The sequence below is a fragment of the Neltuma alba genome, unplaced genomic scaffold (assembly GCF_004799145.2).
Source record: "Neltuma alba isolate B1F8T4 unplaced genomic scaffold, ASM479914v2 tig00011902_pilon, whole genome shotgun sequence".
NCBI classification, from domain to species: domain Eukaryota; kingdom Viridiplantae; phylum Streptophyta; class Magnoliopsida; order Fabales; family Fabaceae; genus Neltuma; species Neltuma alba.
Genome location: NW_021636500.1, coordinates 373353 through 393489, shown reverse-complemented (window position 1 = coordinate 393489; position 20137 = coordinate 373353). Strand labels below are relative to the sequence as shown.

General features: G+C 35.7%; 1 protein-coding gene across 1 annotated transcript in view; it reads right to left on the bottom strand.

Annotated features, from left to right (window-relative positions):
* Nucleotides 1-372: 372 nt before the first annotated feature.
* LOC114719287 (TMV resistance protein N-like) overlaps nt 373-20137 on the bottom strand; it is a 35452-nt gene continuing 15687 nt past the window's right edge. Inside the window, exons 4-6 of the mRNA XM_028904766.1 lie at nt 3873-4452; nt 1935-2469; nt 373-415 (exon numbers count right to left, since the gene is read on the bottom strand). Coding sequence (XP_028760599.1) covers nt 373-415; nt 1935-2469; nt 3873-4452 — 1158 coding nt within the window. The remainder of the gene's footprint in view (nt 416-1934; nt 2470-3872; nt 4453-20137) is intronic.

Sequence of the window (20137 nt, the reverse complement as noted above, 5' to 3'; positions counted from 1 at the left end):
AATCTAGAATTAATTGTGAAACATAAGTTTTTTTATAGTCTTCAACTACTTACCCAAGACTCTAACCTCTGCTGCACTCCTCTCAAGTTGTTTTTCAAACCGACTTAAGAAGCCATCAGAACGCCTTCTCCTCCAAACATTAAACACTTCACGGCTCGCTTGGAATGATGAATAGAAATAATGGTCACGTCCAAGGAAGAAGAATGGAAATATTGGCTTACTAATGTAAGAGAGAATGGTGGGTCCCGTAAGTGGATGGAGAATCGAGATGATTGAAGGTGAATGATGAATGATCTTGTGGAGCTGCCGATTTAAGTCCGGAAAGAAGAGAATTTCCTTGGCTATTATTGGATTGTCTTTGAACTCCCAAGATTAATTCTCCAGCATAGGATTTTCTATTGTACTCTTTCTTGACCTACAAGAATTAAATCTATTAATGTAGATTATATTCATTATATCCTAATATAATTAATCCATATCAAAATTAAATATTACATATGCACCAAATTAATATAAGATAAAAAATTACAAAACTTTTCAAAGATCAACTTTTCAGAAATATGAGAATTGATTTTGAAGAAATAGAAAAGATTAACTCCAAACCAGAAATTTAGAGACCATAAAATATTTATATTTTCACTCCAAAAATCTCAATTTTTATAAAATTTTCAAAATCAATCAATTAATCTAATAATGCATAAAAAACCCATTTAAGCACAAAATTATCATTTTTATTAGAATTAATGTCGTACGAAAAAATATTAAAAAAAATTTAAGCTTTATCAAGTGGGATTAACTTGGCAGAGACTTCACAAGTAATTCGTTTAATATGCTCTTGTTTTTTTCGTAATCCAGCCCATAAAAAATTGTCCTTTATCCAAACCAAAAATATATTGATGGGCCAGTTATAGAATGAAATGGAGTGAGAAAGACAACCAAAAAAACAAACAATTTTATCTCGCAGACCTCTAAATCACAAATTTACAGTTATGAATAACAATTTTAAAAATATAACCCATATTCCATATTGTCTAGAAATTAAAAAGTTTTCGCTTTCCTCTCTTGTATTTGTAAGACACAAGCTCATTTCTATTATAAATAATTAAATATGCTTATTTCGTGGGGAGTATAATTTTAACTTGGATCATAGTTATTAAAAAAATATTACTCCCTCATGTTGTTTTTATAAGAAAGAAATGCCAAAATCACACATTTCAAAATATTAGTTAAAGTTAAGGTATGTAGTTAAACAAATCTATTTTGAAACTCCTTGTATTTCAATGAAGGTAAGGAGTTTAGAATATTAGTTAAATAGACCTGATGGCCAACGTTCTAGTAATCAGGCCGTGATTTTAGAAATCAAGAGATACAGAATTGAAAGTCAAATAAAATACAATCAGAATCTGACCCACCTACCTACCAAATCAGCAGACTAATTCCACAATTTAAACAGAGTTATTAAAATAATGGACTAGGGTTTCTCAGGCCCAAGGCACATTAGGTTAGGTTGCTGTCAGTATTTTGTTATTTTTCCAAATTGTACCTTTGTTTATAAAGACAATAAATAAGAGATCATGAGTAAAAATTTATCATAAAGAGATAATAAGTAAAAATAAGAGTAATTTAAAAAAAAGAAAGAAATAACAGTACACACACTCTCTCTCATATATAATTCTCGTGATAACTAATATAGAGGCATATATTTAATAGGGGTGAAAATGTAAAGACCAATTTAAAATTTTAGACAAAAAGTATCTCCTGCTTATATCTAGGACCACCCCATTATTCTTTGGGACAAGGATCCAAGGGAGTATATTAAATTATTCATATAATAAAGGATGAATATAAAAGCAAAAGAAATTGCCTGTATTTTACTTATTTAAAAAACCCAAAAATTAGATGGAAAATAACAATAAGAAGAAGAGAAGACATACCCAGGTTGATAACGCCAGCCTGATAAGTCAGCTGCTTGAGACAAAGCCCTCCTCCATTTCTGTAACCTCTCATCATTTATTCCCAATCTGTTTTGCAAATTAGCAAGATCTTGTCCATAGCGCCCTGTCTGATGCCGCACCTCTGATGGATCCACATCATAAAACACTGAATATACCCGCCGATTTTCTTCTTTGAAATACTCAATAATCTGGGCAAGTTCATCCAGACAGATGGTTGAGGCTGCATAGGTTTTGGAGAAAACTATTATGGCCATCCTAGATTCCTTGATGGCTTTGGAAAGAGATGGTTTGATTTCTTCACTTGCGGGGAGGTATTTGTCATCAATGAAGGGACGAATCCCGCTTTGACGAAGAGATTCGTAAAGATGAGCAATGAAACCAAAGCGAGTATCTGCACCTCGAAAGCTAACATACACATCAAAAGTCCACAAGCGGGCGACAGAAGAGGTTTTTGCTCCTTGCACCGGCCAATCAAATGTTCCACCCGTAAGCTTAGTAGTCATGGGTTCTGCTTCTGCTAGAAACCAAAGGAAATAAATTGAAAGTAAGTAAAAGTTAAAAAAAAAAAAGAAACACTATTTTATAAAGTGCTAAATCTAAATTGTTTAAAGAGAAAATCCTACAAAAAAAAACTAAAAATTATTACATTCTAAATTAAGAATTCTTACAAAAATAAATTGTTATTTGCAAATTAAGTGTAAATAACATATGTCAAAATCTTAATTTGAGATTTAATAATTTTCATGTTATTTTTTATGGTTTTTTCTTTGTTCGAATTTCATCTAACAGACCAGAGGAAAAGTAAGGAAGAACTAGAGAGAACCGACTATTAATTAATTAATTAATTACAATCAATTAATGTCAGTAGTAGGAAGAAGTTGACTGATACCCAAACACACACATATGGTCATATACACTTTTATATATATATATATATATATATATATAGACACACACACACACATATTTTTTTTATACAACGGAAAGGAAAGGCAAGATTACTGTACGATTGAGGATTAACATCCTCAAGCGAAGTCAAGATCCCCGCTTAGATTGTCAGGTTCAAACACTCGAAAGCTTGATGCACTATCCAGGGTGCATTTGGCAAGAAAGTCTGCTATTATAAAAAATTGATATAAATTTGAATTTTTATGGCTTTCCTAACACGGACGAATTTAGGATTGGATACGCAAGAAGCAAGAATTTGGGGGGGGAAAAATTCATGGGGGGTTGCAAAATGCTCAAAATATTTTTACAAGCGGGAAAAAAATTATTTTGAGAAAATCAAGAAATTGTTGGCCACAGATTCATCACTGTTTTACCATAACCGACAACTAGTTCAAAACCGGGACCAACTCGTTGATAGTATCAAAATAGTAGCTGTTCTTGTGGCAAACATTAACGCTTTTTATAAACCACCTGTTTAGCTCCAAAGAATTCATGAAAAATTACATATAAGTCCTGAATAAAAGATTTATTTATAAGTGAGTCCTGTGAATTTGTTGAATACTCTTCTCAAGTCTCTGGAGACTTCATATATGATATACCCCACGCCTTTAACTAAAGTTGGCCAGAGCACACAAGTCATGGAAAATAAGTTATGTATTTATATTGAAAAGAATATATTACTCCTGGTCCTTAATATAATACCCAGTTGACTAATTTGAAAAAATTAAGAAAATTAATAAATCACTTTAAAGTATTTATATTTATTTTTTTGAACTAATTTAATTCACTTATAAATTGATATATAACCTAATGATCTACATAAGTATTTTAGAAAAATTATATAATATATATTATAATTAAGTAATTTAATAATTTTCTTAATTTCTTCCAAATTAGTGAATTGAGTCTTATGTTAAAAATCAGAAGTAGTATTGCGTTAACACAAAATGCAAGAAAAGTGGGGCATACCTTGATAAGGTGTGATTTTTTGGATTGAATCTGCGACTTTTGTTGAATTTGAATCCTCATTCATTTCATCTTCAAGTTCTTCCCAATCTTGAGGTGATTGTTGTACTTTTTGCCATGAGTTGCAGCCAAGGTATATTCTCGGGTCCCTGAATTGGATATCTTCAAAGTCATTTTGTTGCCTATATGCATGAACTGCCATGAAAATTTCCTTGTCCATTATTACTTCTCGTGTATTACTCTTAATTGAAACCTTCACTTGATTCCATCTATCTGCATGACGGAGTTCAACCTTCTTAATTATGCTTTCCATGTCACATATGTATATATGATTAGGCACTATAGTTGACAGTAAAAGCCACTCTGAAGAAATATCTAACTTGGTGTCATTAATGTGCACTGAGAATATACATCTGTAAGGATAAACTTGGTCATTTTCAACAAGAAACCAAAGAGCAACTTTTGGGAACTTATCACGAATCCAAAAAGACATGGAGCTTCCTCGACTATAATATTCAAGCCATTGAGGGATTCTTTTTCCTGGCAAAACAAAGTTTCTTTTCCCATTTCCAAAGTAGAATGCCTGCAAATTACATATAATACCGTAAAATGATAAATAAACTGTAAGTACCCAAGGAAGATCATTCAGAAAAGATTAAAGGGGAGATAGACCTGAGCAAATACTCTTTTTCTGGATGACTTAGACAAAGACGTGCAACCTATGGCGCTGAATGTTTCCAATTTTGGTGGCATCCTATTAATTTTCTGCAATTGCACGCAATGATCCAGCAAGAGATATCTTAAATTCTCACATTCTTCTATGCATGCTGGAAGGGTTGTGAAGCTATTAAACCTTAGATCTAACTGTACAATGTTAGGAATACAAGAGAGACAGAGAGCAAGAGAGTCATTTGTTAAGTTGCAATTTGAGAAACAGAAATGTTTTCTCGAAGACACGATTGAGTTGTCTTCTTTTTCTTTTCCTTTGGTCAAAATGATTGAGCAGTCTGAACTTGCTTCTTTTCCACCATTGCATTTCTTGAAATGCTTCATCCCTTCACAAAAATTTGTTGTTAGGTCCAATAGGTTTGGCAACGTACAAATACTAGCCGGTAATTGCTTAAGATTAGGACACGATTCCATGTTCAAGCTTTCAAGCCCAACGAGGTTGCAAATTGAAGATGGCAATCTTGCAATGGCCGTACTCTCCAAATCAAGTGTCTTCAACTTCTCCATCTTGTCTGATATCTCAGGAAAACTTTGAAGACTTGAACAGCCAAAGAGATTTAGATGTTCAAGCGATGTTAGCTTAATACTAGGGGGCAAAATCCTCAAGTTTTTGCATCGCATAGCACTCAATCTTTTGAGTTTATCTAAGAATCCAAGTGAATCATGGATTTCAATTAAGTTTATACAACCATCAAGCCGCAATTCTGTTAAATTAGGAACTCCCGACAAGTTTGGTATTTGGCTCAAGGACTTACAGTTGCTAAAATTCATGCAACTTAAAATCTCTAATTTCTGCAAAATTGAAAATGGAAAAAGAAGTTAGATAAAGAAAATGAAAAAAGCACTTAGTTTTACAAGTACGTATATAAGCATACCTTATTAAAAGGTTGGAGCACCACACAACTATTGGACAAATCAAGATGGACGAGTTTTTTTGGATGAAAATTAGATGGCAAAAACTTAAAAGGATACCCCTTCCATTCCAACACGCAGAGACTATTTGGGAGATATTTGATGCCTTTAAAAAAGCTTGCATTCCTTATGACAAGCACTTTGAGCTTCTTCATCTTCATGAATGCCTTGCCATTCCATTGGATTTCTTTATCTTTGGGTAAGTCAAGAATTATGACTTCAATTTCATCAGTGCCCTTTAAAATGAAAAGCACACAATAAATGCCAAATTTTAGGTATACAAAAGTCATATAAATGTAAGAATTAAACAGAGTCATTTGTGTTGTGTTCGCACCGTGTTATTTTGCAAGACATCAAGAATGTCTTCATAACACCATAACCTGTTGCGTTTCCCGGGCTCGTAATTGCTCCACTTTGTCAACATCATCAAGAATTAAAAGAATCTTCTTGTTTTGGAGCCTATTCTTTATTATTGAAATTCCTTCATAGAAATCACCCAATTTGTGTTCCTTCTCCCTCACCAATTTATGAAGTAATGTCTCTTGAAGATGTGACAAGCCATGCTTGTAAGAAATTTCTCTAACATTAGAAAGAAAACACAAACCATCAAAATTATCAGCAACTGAATTATACACAGCTCTTGCAATTGTTGATTTACCTATCCCACCAATGCCACAAATTCCAATCATCAGTGCGTTTTTGTTGGACCCAAGATCTAGAAGTGAGATTACTTCTTTTTCCCGAAACTCAAGGCCAACTCGATGATCGGCAACTTCTAAAAGAGTGCGATTAATCTTGGCAGAGACTTCATGAGTTATCGTTTTAATACCCTCTTGTTCTTTTGTAATCCTGCCCATAAAAGTGTATCCCTATTCAAATCAAATGTATACATGTGCGTGTGTATATATATATTTATATATATATATATTGACGGCCCAGTTATAGAAGGAAATGGAATGAGAATGAGGCTAAGATAAATAAACAAGTTTCAACATGAGAAATATCTTGCACATGCCTCTAAATCATAAATTTACAATTATGAATAGTAAGTTTAAAAATATAAAACATGGTTCTATATCGTCTAGAAATTAACACGTTTTCGCCTTCCTCCTCGTAGTTGTGAGACACAAGCTCATTTCTAATATAAATAATTTAAAATAAGCATATTTTGTAAGGAGCACAATTTTAACTTGGGTCACAGTTATGAGAAAATATATTATATTCGTATAATATAAGATAGTATAAAATAAAAAGAAGGTGAATGTATTTTACTTACAAGAAAAAATCTAAAAAATTGGATGGAAAATGACTATAAGAAAAAGAGGGGTACCCAGGTTGAAAATGCCAGCCTGACAAGTCAGATGCTCGAGTCAAAGCCCACCTCCACTTCTGCAACTTCGCATCGTTTCCTTTCAGTCTGTTCTGCAGATCAGCCAAAGCTTGTCCGTAATTCCCTCTCTGATATCGCACATCTGATGGATCCACATGATAAAACACTGGATACACCAGTCGACTTTCTTCTTTGAAACACTCAATAATCTGGACAAGTTCATCCAGACAGAAGGTTGAGGTTGCATAGTTTTTGGAGAAAACTATGATGGCTATCCTGGATTCCTTGATGGCTTCGAAAAGAGACGGTCGGATTTCTTTAGCTGCATCAAGCGATTCATCATCAATGAAGACACGAATCCCGCTTTGACGAAGAGACCCATGGAGATGACCGACGAAATTCAAGCGAGTATCTTCCCCTCGAAAGCTAAGAAACACATCATAGCTCCATCTGCGGGTGACGGAAGAAGATCCTGCTCCTTGCGCCATGATACAGTAATCTCACAGATCTGAGAACTTGTAGGTTTATATTAATGTAAGTTGCCAACAGCAGGCTTCCCCGAAGGATTGTCACATTTCCTTTTCATTTGGTGGCGCTCTGAAAATAATATAAAGACGAGTGCTCTATGGTCAAAAGCAAAACCAAAAAGGGGAAAGACAAATTCATCTCATCAGATAAAATCGACAATGAATTTCAACGGACCAGTGGAACTCGGCCCTGTCTGGCAAACCTCTTTTACAGCAACGGGGAAGGGACTCGAATTGAAATCAGGGAGAACACCATGAAGGGAAGGAGAGGGAACTTGGTGATATGCAAACACAGAAGAGAAAATAAAAATAAGCTGAATCACATCAGAGCTTTCTTGATACAACTGCTTGAGGTAAGTAGTGAAATTATTTGATTTATGCTTTCGGTGCTGATAAGTCGAGCGTGACCCAAACGACGGTTCCTTTAGGAAACAAAGCAGAAAAGAACAAATATCAGTACAATTATTTCGTTGCCCCGGGGAAGGATCAGCACAGTTATTTCAAATTTTCTTTTTATTAATTAATTGGTAGCGCTTCAGTTTGTTACTAGCCGGTCAAAAAGGTGACAGGTGGATTACAGGCTGTGTTAATAATTCATTTGTACGATGAATGTTTGAAAAAAAAATTATCACTGAGTTTTAATAATAAAATTATCATTTACTCTTATAAAATTTGTCATTATAACTTATTTTATTGTCATTAAGACTTGGTAATCATGATTTTTACTTGGGATTTCGTTGCAGTCCTCCCTAATTCATTTGCTTATTTGCTTGTGGGACTTGTTTCCTAACACCTTTTTACTTCCTCCCTCTCATTATATTTGTATTTCACCGTAAAAAATTTAAAATAGGGATGGACACTGAGTGGACATAAATAGTTGTATATTACCTCCAATCTTAAATTAAAAAAAAATAGTATAAAATTTTTTATTAATCTTAAATATAATGTTTCATTTTAATTTATTTTCTAAATTTATACTTTTGTTCTCCAAATTCTCCTTACACATATTAAGAATTATTCATTAAGAAATATTTTTCAATGCAAATAATTATATGAGTATTTTAGAAAAGTCAATACACATTTTTTATAAAGTATAACTTAACTAATTTTTTTAATATTTACATATTAGTAGTATTTTGTGTGGAAATTAATTATCTAAGCACGCAAATATCAGAAAGGTTCTCTGATGAAGTCATCTTTTAATTTCCATCTTCTCTCTCCTTCATTTTCTCTCCTTTCTCCAACTCTGCTTCTTGTCTATGCCATGTTACTTTCATTTTCTTCCTCCCACATTCAAAGTACACTTTCTCCTCCTTCTTTTTTGGTATTTTAAACCCATCCTTTTCCTTGTTTTTTCCTTATTATATCTTTCTTTTCTACACTTTAGGCTTTTAACGCTAAGACACGAATCCCTTTTTGAAGAAGAGACTCGTAAAGATGACCGATGAAATTTAAACGAGTATCTTCCCCTCGAAAGCTAAGAAACACATCATAACTCCATCTGTAGGTGACCGAAGAAGATCCTGCTCTCTTCGCCATGATACAGTAGTCTCGCAAGTTTGTGAAGACCGAAATGAAAGTTCAACTAGTAGGGTTTGTATTAATGTAACCGTCCGTTAGTCTTGTGTGGTTTCCAACGGCACGCTTCCACGAAGGTTCGTCGCATTTCCTTTTCATTTGATGGCCTGGCCCTCTGTAACGCGTATATTAAAAAAACGAAGTGCACAATAGTCAAAAGCAAAACCAAAAAGAAGGGGGTGGGGAAAAAGCAAATCATATCAGCAGGTAAGATCGCCAATGAATTTTTCATTTTTGTTTTCTTAAAACAGTCCCGTTGATGGGTTCAGCAGACCAGTAGAACTCGCCCCCGTCTGGCAAACCCCTTTCCCACAACGGGGAATGGGACTCAAATTGGCATCAGGGGGAACCCCGTGAAGAGAAGGAGAGGGAACTTGGTGATATGGAAACACAAAGAAAAAATAGAAATAACCTGTGAATCATATCAGAACTCATCTTTTAATTTCCATTCTATCTCACCTCTTCTCTCCTTTCTCCAGCTCTCTGCTTCTTGTCTCCGCCGTGGTCTTCCATTTTTTTTCTTCCACATTCAAAGTACATTTTCTTCTTCCTTTGTGGCATTCTAGGCCCACCCTTTTCCCTTGTTTTTTTTCTCCCCTTATTATATCTTACTTCTTCTGTGCTTTTGGCTTTTAACGCTAAGCATCACCTTCTTTCACATGTGGCTATCTCCTCTTCCTTCACTCTCAGCTTTGGTTTTTGGACCATCGGAATTTATAAAGACCATGTTGACCATTCTTAACCAACTGTTTCTATCCCATTGCTATTCAGGAATAAGTCTCTATTGAGTTAAAATTTACGTGAGTGTTCTTGAGGTACGTAGACCAACCCCAACGAGTAAAGCTAGAAACATAGACCCTCATACACGACATAAATATAATTATGAACATACATATGTGCACATGCTGTAGTATCATTTCTTAACAACGGGGTATGCTTGTCCGCTTGTACTAATACAAGTTATACACACACGCGTTCATGTAAACTTTTAATTGAACTCTCTCCAAAAAATAAACCATCATACATATATATATGTAAACTTGGGCAAAGTCAACTTTCCATGAACATTCCGAAGCACGCACGGCATAGATTAGAAGACAGATCACCTCAGTACTCTATTGCATCAACATGAATGAAAAGTTACATGCTCAACATGTTAGCAACTTTAGAACCAGCAGCATCTTTAATGCACAAATATCACAGCATCAAAATTTCCTGAAATACAACGCACCCCATTAGAAGAGAAAGCATGCAATTAGACATGAGGATATATTTATACAGATTTTAGCACCGAGTAGCCTGAGATATGTAAACCTGATTGTTACCAGCAAGATGAATTAGCTGATAACAACATTTCAATCCCTATTGATCCTATACTTTCTTCTTCTTGTTTTTCTTTTTCTTGAGCATTTCGGTTGACTCTTCTTGCTCAGCATGCTTTTTCCTCTTTTTCCTCTTTTCTCCCACATCCGCATCATTGTCTGCATTCAACTCACCATTCTCACTAGATTCCTTCCTTTTCTCCTTCTTTTCCTTTCCCTCAACTCCATTATCATGATCCTGAGACCTGAGCTGCATCTGCATCCTCTTTGTCCTTCTCCAATGTACAGATCCGATAAGAAATTCTGCCCCATTCATTTCTTCCAGCAATGAGTTATCGTTGCAATAAGCATTTTGGTGTTCTTGGAGAAGTTTGAAGTATCTTCCTTAGTCTTGGAGAATTCTCCATTTGGTTGCACTTCAATGCTCGTCTGATTTTCTCAAAGGAATTTTCATTTCTCATGTACATGGATTGAACAGCATTCATGCACTTAGTTAACATCCCAGGCCTTCTGTTTTATTATTCTGCTTTTGTTTTTTGTTTTTTTTGTCTCGAATATTGTTTATCCTGATTCTAATATTTATATTCTTTTAAACAAATGATATTGTTTATAGATCCATGACTTGCTGGTGAATATCTCAAAGCATATATTACAACCTAAGTATGAGGTGTTGACTACAGATGAGAAGGATAGATTGCTTGAGAAGTACAAAATGGAAGCGAGGCAGGTATTATTTATATCTACCCGTGTATGTTTTAATTAAATTGCCCGCTAGGAAGCACAAATGTGCCCTTGCTATTCGCTTGCAATATCAGAAGTTCCATTACTATGTTAATCTCCAAAATGTATAAACGTGAAGCGGCAGTAAGGTTGAAACTTTTGAGGGAGTAAATATTCAATTAGACATTGAACTTACATACACTTCAATAATTTTGGCTCATAGAACAAGGAGTCCTCTGTCTGATAATTCAATAAATTGCCTTGCTGCATAGGAAAAAGTATACAATTAAGAATGAGTAAAGTAAGAGCTAGTTTAGTGAATAATCGCTCGGCTGATGAATGAGGCAATGTAGTTCTGCAGTTCTTCTTCTAGATATACATAATTGCTTGGCTGATGATAAAGGCGATATAGTTCTACATTACATGGAATATAGTTCTTCTTCTTCTTTAAGAACTAAGTGGGACCTGCGAATTGCATGGAATCTAAAGAATCAGACACTGTTCATAACATGTGAAGAGTGTGACTCTATTGATTTTATGTTTTATCTTAGTGCATTAGTCAGATTATTTTTCTTTGACATCCCTATGCAAGTGGAGTAATTTATGACCTTATTTAACTTGGAATTTTGGTTGTATATATCAGCTCCCATGCTTGCTAAAAACTGATGGGATGGCAAGTTACTATAGGCTGGAGAAAGGACAAGTGGTCAAGATCAGCCACACTGTTGGGCGCCTTCGGTCATTTGAAACTTATCACTGTAGTTTAATAATTCCATTGCATTATGATGTCTTATGTAGCTATGAGAATCTGATTTAGGAGAAATCAAAACAAAATAGGTACTGCTAAGTAGGGGTGTTCATGGGACGGGACGGGACAGGGACGACCTCATCCCAGTCCCGTCACTACAAAAAAATAGACTTTAGGCGACGACTTTCGGCGGCGACAAAAAAAGTCGCCGCTCAAAGTCCACTTTCGGCGGCGACACCAAAAAGTCGCCGCTGAAACCAAGACTTTCAGCGGCGACAAAAGTGTCGCCGCCGAAAGTGGACTTTCAGCGGCGACTTTTCTAGTCGCCGCTAAAAGTTCGCCATTGAAACCAAGACTTTCAGCGGCGACAAAAGTGTCACCGCTGAAGGTGGACCTTCAGCGGCGACTTTTTTTGTCACCGCCAAAAGTGGAATTTCAGCGGCGACTTTTTTTGTCGCCGCTGAAAGTATAATATAATAATATATATTTTATTTTACAATATTAATAAACAAATTGCCGAAAATGGACCTTCAGCGGCGACTTTTTTTGTCGCCGCCGAAAGTGGACCTTCAGCGGCGACTTTTTTTGTCGCCGCCGAAAGTGGACCTTCAGCGGCGACTTTTTTGTCGCCGCCAAAAGTGGACTTTCAACGGCAACTTTTTTGGTCGCCGCCAAAAGTCTAATATAATAATATATATTTTATTTTACAATATTAATAAACAAATTGCCGAAAATGGACCTTCAGCGGCGACTTTTTTGTCGCCGCCAAAAATGGACTTTCAGCGGCGACTTTTTTTGTCGCCGCTGAAAGTATAATATAATAATATATATTTTATTTTACAATATTAATAAACTGCCGAAAATGGACCTTTAGCGGCGACTTTTTTTGTCGCCGCCGAAAGTGGACCTTCAGCGGTGACTTTTTTTGTCGCCGCTGAAAGTATAATATAATAATATATATTTTATTTTACAATATTAATAAACAAATTCAATCTGGCTCAGCGGCAAGAAGGTTGGACACGAAGGGAGGCGGTTACGAGTTCGAACCTGAAAGAAGACACATTTAAGGTGAAAATATTTAGACGATGACGTGGCGAGGAGGAGTGACGTGGCAATGACGTGGAGGTGGCTAGTGATGATGTGGCGGTCGGCGGTGATGACGTGGCCGCCGATGGCGATGACATGGAGGTCGACGGTGCTGACGTGGCGGCCGGAGACGATGACGTGGCACCGGCGGTGATGACGTGGCATTGGTAAAGCCAATTCTTCTTAGGCATTACTTTCAGCGGCGACAAAAAAGTCGCCGCTGAAAAGTCTTTCCGCGGCGACAAGAGTGTCGCCGCCGAAAGTGTTTTCTGCGGCGACTTTTTTGTCGCCGCTGAAATGCTTTTCGGCGGCGACAAATGTCGCCGCCGAAAAGTGTTTTCGGCGGCGACATTTGTCACTGCTGAAACTTCTAAAAGTCGCCGCTGAAAGTATCTTTTAACGGCGACCTTTTTAGTCGCCACTGAAAGTTTTCAGCCACGGCTGCTACGACAATGACTTTTCAGCGGCGACTTGTCGCCGCAAAAAACTTTCGGCGACGACTTTTGTACTTTCAGCGGCGACAAAAGTCGCCGCTGAAAGTCAATTTTTTTGTAGTGCGTCCTGATAATTGGGACGGGACGGCTTTTCCATCCCGTATCCCGTCTCGTCCCAATAGCATCCCATCCCAATTGGGACAGGACATAACTAGGACGGGATAGGAACATCCCATCTCTTTTTTTAATTTTTTTTTAACTTTTTTAATTTGAAAACTAGCTAACTATAGAAGAAATGTAAAAACTTATAATAAAAACTATGTGAGGAACATAAATAAAAATGAAAAAATAATGACAAACAAAATGTTTTTTTGTAATCATGAGAGACAAAAAATAAACAAACCTAAAATATTGACTACAAAGAATATTATGTAACTCATACAAAAACAACTTATAAACAAATAAAAAATAACAATTGATAAATATCATTACCAAAATGCTACTACAGCGGTAAATAAAATAACTATATAACAACTAAAAATAAAGATAATACATCGGGACAGGACTGGGACGGGACACCCCTGTCCTGTGTCCCGTTCCGTCCTGAAACAATTTTGTCCCATCCCGCTTTCGTCCCGTCCCAAAATGACTGGGACAAGGATGAGACACTAGGACGGGACACAGTTGAACACCCCTACTGTTAACTTTTGAGTTTCAAAACACAATAATCATCTTACGGAATTATCCTTGGCTTGTCACCTAGCAATTTTTATATCCATAATCTTAAGAATGCCCATCCCAACCCAACTTCATTATTTTTCTTTAGAAAAAAATGAAAGGACAAATGGATTGGGGTGTCTGGAGCCATCCCATGCCCACTCCTATCCATAAAATGTCAGACACCTTTGTTCTATACATGTTAAAATTAAGGGTAAAAGGACAACTTTACCATTTAATATTTGAAAAGAATACTAAGTTTGGGTGGAAAAATACTCATGACGATTTGAAAATAGTAATAAAATGTCACTGCTGTTAAATTGTTAAATTAAGTATTGTTAACCATTTAGGGTTTAGGACATAAGATCAAATGTAGCAGACTAGTATCTTTTTTTGGGACTCCATTGTTCAAACCAAATCTCTCATCTTTCTTCAGCTCTTTCTCTATTTGTGTGTGTCATCGCTGCGTCGTTCAAAATTTATCATGTCCCCAAAGGCACTTTTAATTTCTTCAGCTTTTTCATGTCTTCTTCAACCTCAGCCAAGCTCAAAACTCACAGCTTCTTAAGCCTACACAATGATTCTGCATCAATTGTCCCACTCAGATTCAAGTTTTCTAACCTGATTTCTCTAATGTTGGCACCTTCAAAATCGCATTTAAGACCCTTTAACTTCATCATCATGCACGGATGTGATGAGAAAGCCCTGCAGCAAACGATAACTGTCTTTAACACCCATTCAGCCTCTTTGGGTCAGTGATTAGATTCAGAATAAGTAGCTATTACAACCTTCAGTACGTTTGAGCTTTTAGCTTGGTGTTTGGAGAAGCTTTTTGCCCATTTAACTTATGGTCAAAAGTTGGTTTCAATCCCATATTTTTGAAAAGCTTCTCCTTCTTACTTGTGACTTATCTATAATCTGTAATCGTGCTTTATTGCTTTTGATGAGTTTCTATGAGTTGGTGGGGCCATTTATTATTCTCTCTCTTCTTTTCTCCCTCATTTGTCTCATGTTTCTCTCTCCCTCTCTCTCCTGGCAATGCAAGCTCATGTAGACATATATATATGCATAAATAATTTTAAATTTTTTTAAATTATATTTCACTTTATATTTACAAAAGTTTTTTTATGACATTTCTAATATTTTAAAATAAACTACCTCAGGTCCTAATTATAAGCCCTTGATTAGGACCAGAGGTAGTATTTTAGTCATTAAATTTTACTTTTTCATATTAAAATAATTTAAATTCATTACATTACGCAAATTCATTTTTTTTTACCATTTTTTATTATGTAACAAAACTTATATCCACTTTTGTAATTATACAAACTAAATTTATTTTTATTCAATCATAATCCAAATAACCTTTTATCCGATCTAACTTTTACAAAATAACTTGGGAAAACTAATTTGGAGGTCCTTATAGTTTTCATCAATTTTAAATTAGGTCCTTGAGCTTTTTTTTCCCCTTTTTATTGGGTCCTTAAACTTTCCCCTGTTAAATCCCTTGGTCCTTGCCGTTAAGTAGTCATTAACACCGTTACAAGTATCAGTTATGAATCAGTATGAGATTAAAGACATGCTTTAGTGAGATTAGAGTATAGAGATTCTTCTTATCAATAGAGACAGGAATGCCCAAACTGATAACCTGGCCATACGAGCTCTTAGCTGCCCCTAGAAGCTTCAGATAGTAGGGAATTCTTGGACATGCTCATGCTAGAGGTTAACCCAGAATGGGTTTTAGTTTTGCCTTTGTTTCTTTTCATTTTTACCTTCCATGTATTAAAAAAAAAAATTGAATTAGTTATACATGTTTGAAACATCTCCCTCACCATTTAGCTTAACTTTGTCTTGAGCTTCTTAAGGCTTGAGCCGTTTCTTGTCCAACTGGCACACGGCGAGTCACCTACAAAAGTTTGCTGAGAACACCTCCATCCTCTTCCTAGATTGCACCTCAACCCTTCCACTTATGGTGGGACCGAAAAAGGACCCAACTCCAATTCTGTGAAATAAAAAAGTGACATACCATTAAACAGTTATTATCTATGCATCATATGTGGTGTTGGCAAACCCGGACCAGACCGGCCGATTCAGGCTGGAAACCGGCAAACCGGTCACATGTCCAGTCAGTGTCCTGAACTGGAAAAATCTCAAACCGATTGATGCAAACCATCTAAACCCGATATCAACCGGGAATACACCGGCCAACCCATTGGGTTGGGCGGCTTAGCCCGGTGGCTTAAAAAAGTAAACTAGAAAAAACCAGACAGCTATGGAGCCTAGAGAAAGAAGAAACACAAAAATAAAAGAAAGACCACCGCCTGACTCTCATTTTACGATTTTACCTTTTGCCTTGTGCAATTACAAGTTGATGACCTTGATCTATTCACTTTCCTTTGAGTGTCTCTGGAACGAAAGTGAAGAGATGTGGACTGTGGAGGTATGAAAATGAAGAATGGAAGTAAAGAACTTGACACGAAGAAGAAAGAGAGAGAACTAGAGAAAGAGAGCAAAAAGGACGGAGGAAAGAAGATGATTGAAAAATGCAGAGCCTGCCATGTGATTTGCATAAATGGATTCAGACTTTGAAAAACATGAGAGGTCTGAAAATGACAAAAACTGAGAGAAATATTTATATTATAAAACATCATTTATTAATATTATGTATTGTTCACTAAATATATATAGTTTATTTTATATACATTATTGATGGAAAGAAATATTTATATATATTATTATAATTACAAAAATAAGTCACATATTATTGATTTTATTTTTTTTATGTAAATATTATGTATTTATTATTATTTGACATTTGTTTTTATATCTTATCTTTACTTTTATTTAAAATTACCAATATAAATTTAAAAATATATTATTTTAATTAACATCGGTCTGATTCCAATCTGACCCACTAACCCTTAATCCACTATATTGACCGGTTCAGTTGCCGGTCTGGTTTTTAGTACTTTGATGATATGTGAATTAGGAGAGCCTCCCCTGTTTTAGAAATAGAAAAATAGAGTAAATTGAACTACTCACCATTAATACCAGGCTACCACTAATAATCTGACCACCATTGCAATCTCCCACAACTTCAAGAATCAATTAATATTTTCCTGAATCTTCACTTTATATATATATATATATATATTATATGACTGTGGAATCTGTAATTTTTATTGAATCATTGATATGCATATAGTGAGGAAGTAGTCACTTGAGCTTGCTTTTGATTTTCCAATAGCAATTATATATATATAGAGGTCATAAAGGCTTCTTAACATTTTTTTATTGTGCTTGCCATATAAAATCAGTGAACACTCTTTTTTCTCGTGTACGTACTCTAATTAAGTTTGGCTATGAGTGGAAGGGTCTAGTTGCAGTTGCATGAACTGAAGAGGGTGGGGGTGTTGTAGCAAACTCTTGGGGGTGATCAGTTGCGTGTTGCCTGGGCAAGGTACGACTCAAGCGTTAAGAAACTCCAAACGGGGTCAAGCTGGATGGTAAGGGAGACGTTGCAGGCGTGTATCACTTATTCATAGCCAAATTTTTTAACGGTTTTAATAGTTTAAGGATCCAATAAAAAGAAAAAAATACATAAGGACCTAATTCAAAATTGATGGAAACTACAAGGATCTCTACATTAGTTTTCCCTAATAATTTTTATAAAATCTATTCCAAACACAATTCACATCATCAATTTAATTTTGGGGGTGTTTGGGAATGCGTATAAGTGCTTTTGAAAAGCATTTTTCTGCAAAACAAGACAAACTCTTCCACATATTTACTTCGTATATTATAAAAACACTTTTAAAATCATGGTTTGGTTTCTATTAAAATACTCCCTTTTACCCTATCTAACTTTTTCAAAAATCAAATTAACAATAAGTTACTTTTCTAATCGGTAACCTATTATTATAAGTTCAATTAAAAGTGAAAAAGGCAAGCAGCAAGTGATATAACATCACTGAATATACGAAGGAACACACGAGACGGCATACACCTGAAAACAAACGGCATCGATGATAGTAAAGAGAGAGACAGACAGCCATTCTTGCACAATCAATGTCTGGTGGCGGACGTAATAAATCCTCCAAGTCCATTTCCATGCCACTGGTCATGCACTCGTGGTGGGAATCTATTTCGAAGGCTCGCTCTCGCATGAATGCCCTCACCTCCATCCTGCCTCCATCTTCGTTTGATTCTCTTATGACCCTCGCTGATTGCGACTGTGCCCTGCCCTTCCTCTCCTCTCCCCCCCTGATGCCTCCTCCGCCATCGCTTCGGCATAAACGTCATCAACATGCTCATCTATCTTCCGAATTGTAGACATCAAGATGAAAGCCATCGAGCCTTGAGAATAAAATTCAGGATAAATCAAATTCATATGGAATGGAATGGTTGTTTAAAATCAAAACCAACAATTTGCTTAGTTGTGGCAACCTCAACAACCCTGAGCTCTGTATTTTACACTTCCGAAAAATTTTGAGAATGCACAGAAGTTCTCTATGATATTGATTTTTTTTCTTGGTGAAATATTCTATTGAGTGTTGTTGCCACATGAAAAGTTCTAATTTCTAAACGACTACTTCACATATAAACGTGTCATAATCTGTGACATACTCTCGCCAACTAGGTCCTTGCGTCCCATTTGGTGCTATAAAAGTCGAAGCAAATTAAACAGCAATTTACAAGCTTTGAATTTAGAGATTTTCCATGTGTGCCACTCAATCCTTGCATGGACCCAGTCAACAAGAAAGGCTTATTCTGGCACGAAGCTTACTGTTGGATGTAAGTATCAAGAATTGCATGAAGCTCAGATCTACTGGCTCATCATGCTTATATAAGGTTGAACATTGGGATTTTTGCTACAAAAGCCTTTCTCATAGCTTTAACAGGAACTCCAGCTTTCCTGCATCTTCAGAAAAAATATAATAGGGTTGGAACAATGGCGCTACTTCGCTTATTCTGGCACATAAACATGCTCAACTGTATACGCTTCAAAATTAAATAAATCAAGATAAAAGCCATCCATGATGGTGGTGAACATTATTAGAATTGAGAATTTAATTAGTATGTTTGGCATCAAAAGATCCGATTTTCCCCTACTGAACCGAGACTATGGCAACAAATTATGCAGGCATAATGAATATGAATGAATCCAAAAGTGTAACCACTTTAGCTCCATACTTTCAAGCAATCCTATTGAGAATAACTCCATAGCCGTGTATTAGTTATCCGTTTCTCTTTGCAATGTTCTAGGACATTTCTGAATCTTAAAGGTGAATATATGATACAGAAGGAGAATTAGACGCAGGACAGAGTAAGCTTCAGGTGTTTAATGCCTTTTATGGGGGAAAAAATTAGAAGTTTTGCCAATTTTTCCTGAGGGAAGAAACCTTAGGCTAAAAGAAGAGAAAATTTTGAAGGTAATTGATCATGTTGATTGATGCTTCAATTATTTTTAGAGTCAATTATTTAATTATTTTATTATCAGTTTGAATGAGTAAAAGCCAATCCCGTGTAATATGATATCCCCACTCTCTCACTCTCTTTTATTTATTATTTATATTCAGTTTATTTTCAGAAATTTATTCTTGCCCTTCAAGTCAGTGTACTGTTATATATGTGCTGCAATATTCATCGATAAAGTAATGCAATTCATCTGCCTTTCTATTCTAGTTGTTTTATTTCACTAACAAAAGTGGTATCAGAGCCAGGTTTGAATGTGAATGTGAATGAGAAATTGAGAGCTGAAGATGGTACTAAACCTGCTAGTGCAAGGTGGTATAGAAGCATGGTAGGTGGTTTGAACTACTTATCTAACACAAGGCCTGATATTGCACATCCTGTGAGTGTAGTTTCCAGATTCATGCATAATCCCACAGAACATCATTTTGGTGCTTTAAAGAGAATCATTCGTTATGTTGTAGGCACTATTGATTTTGGAATTTGGTATTCAAAAATATCAAATTTCAAATTATTTGGCTTTTCTGATAGTGATTGGGCAGGTTGTATTGATGATAGAAGAAGCACTTCGGTATATGTTTTTTTCCCTTGGTCCAGGTTCCATTTCATGGAGCTCGAAGAAGCAAGCCACTGTGGCTTTATCCTTATCAGAGGCAGAGTATGCAGCAATAACTTCAGCAGCCTGTCAAGTTG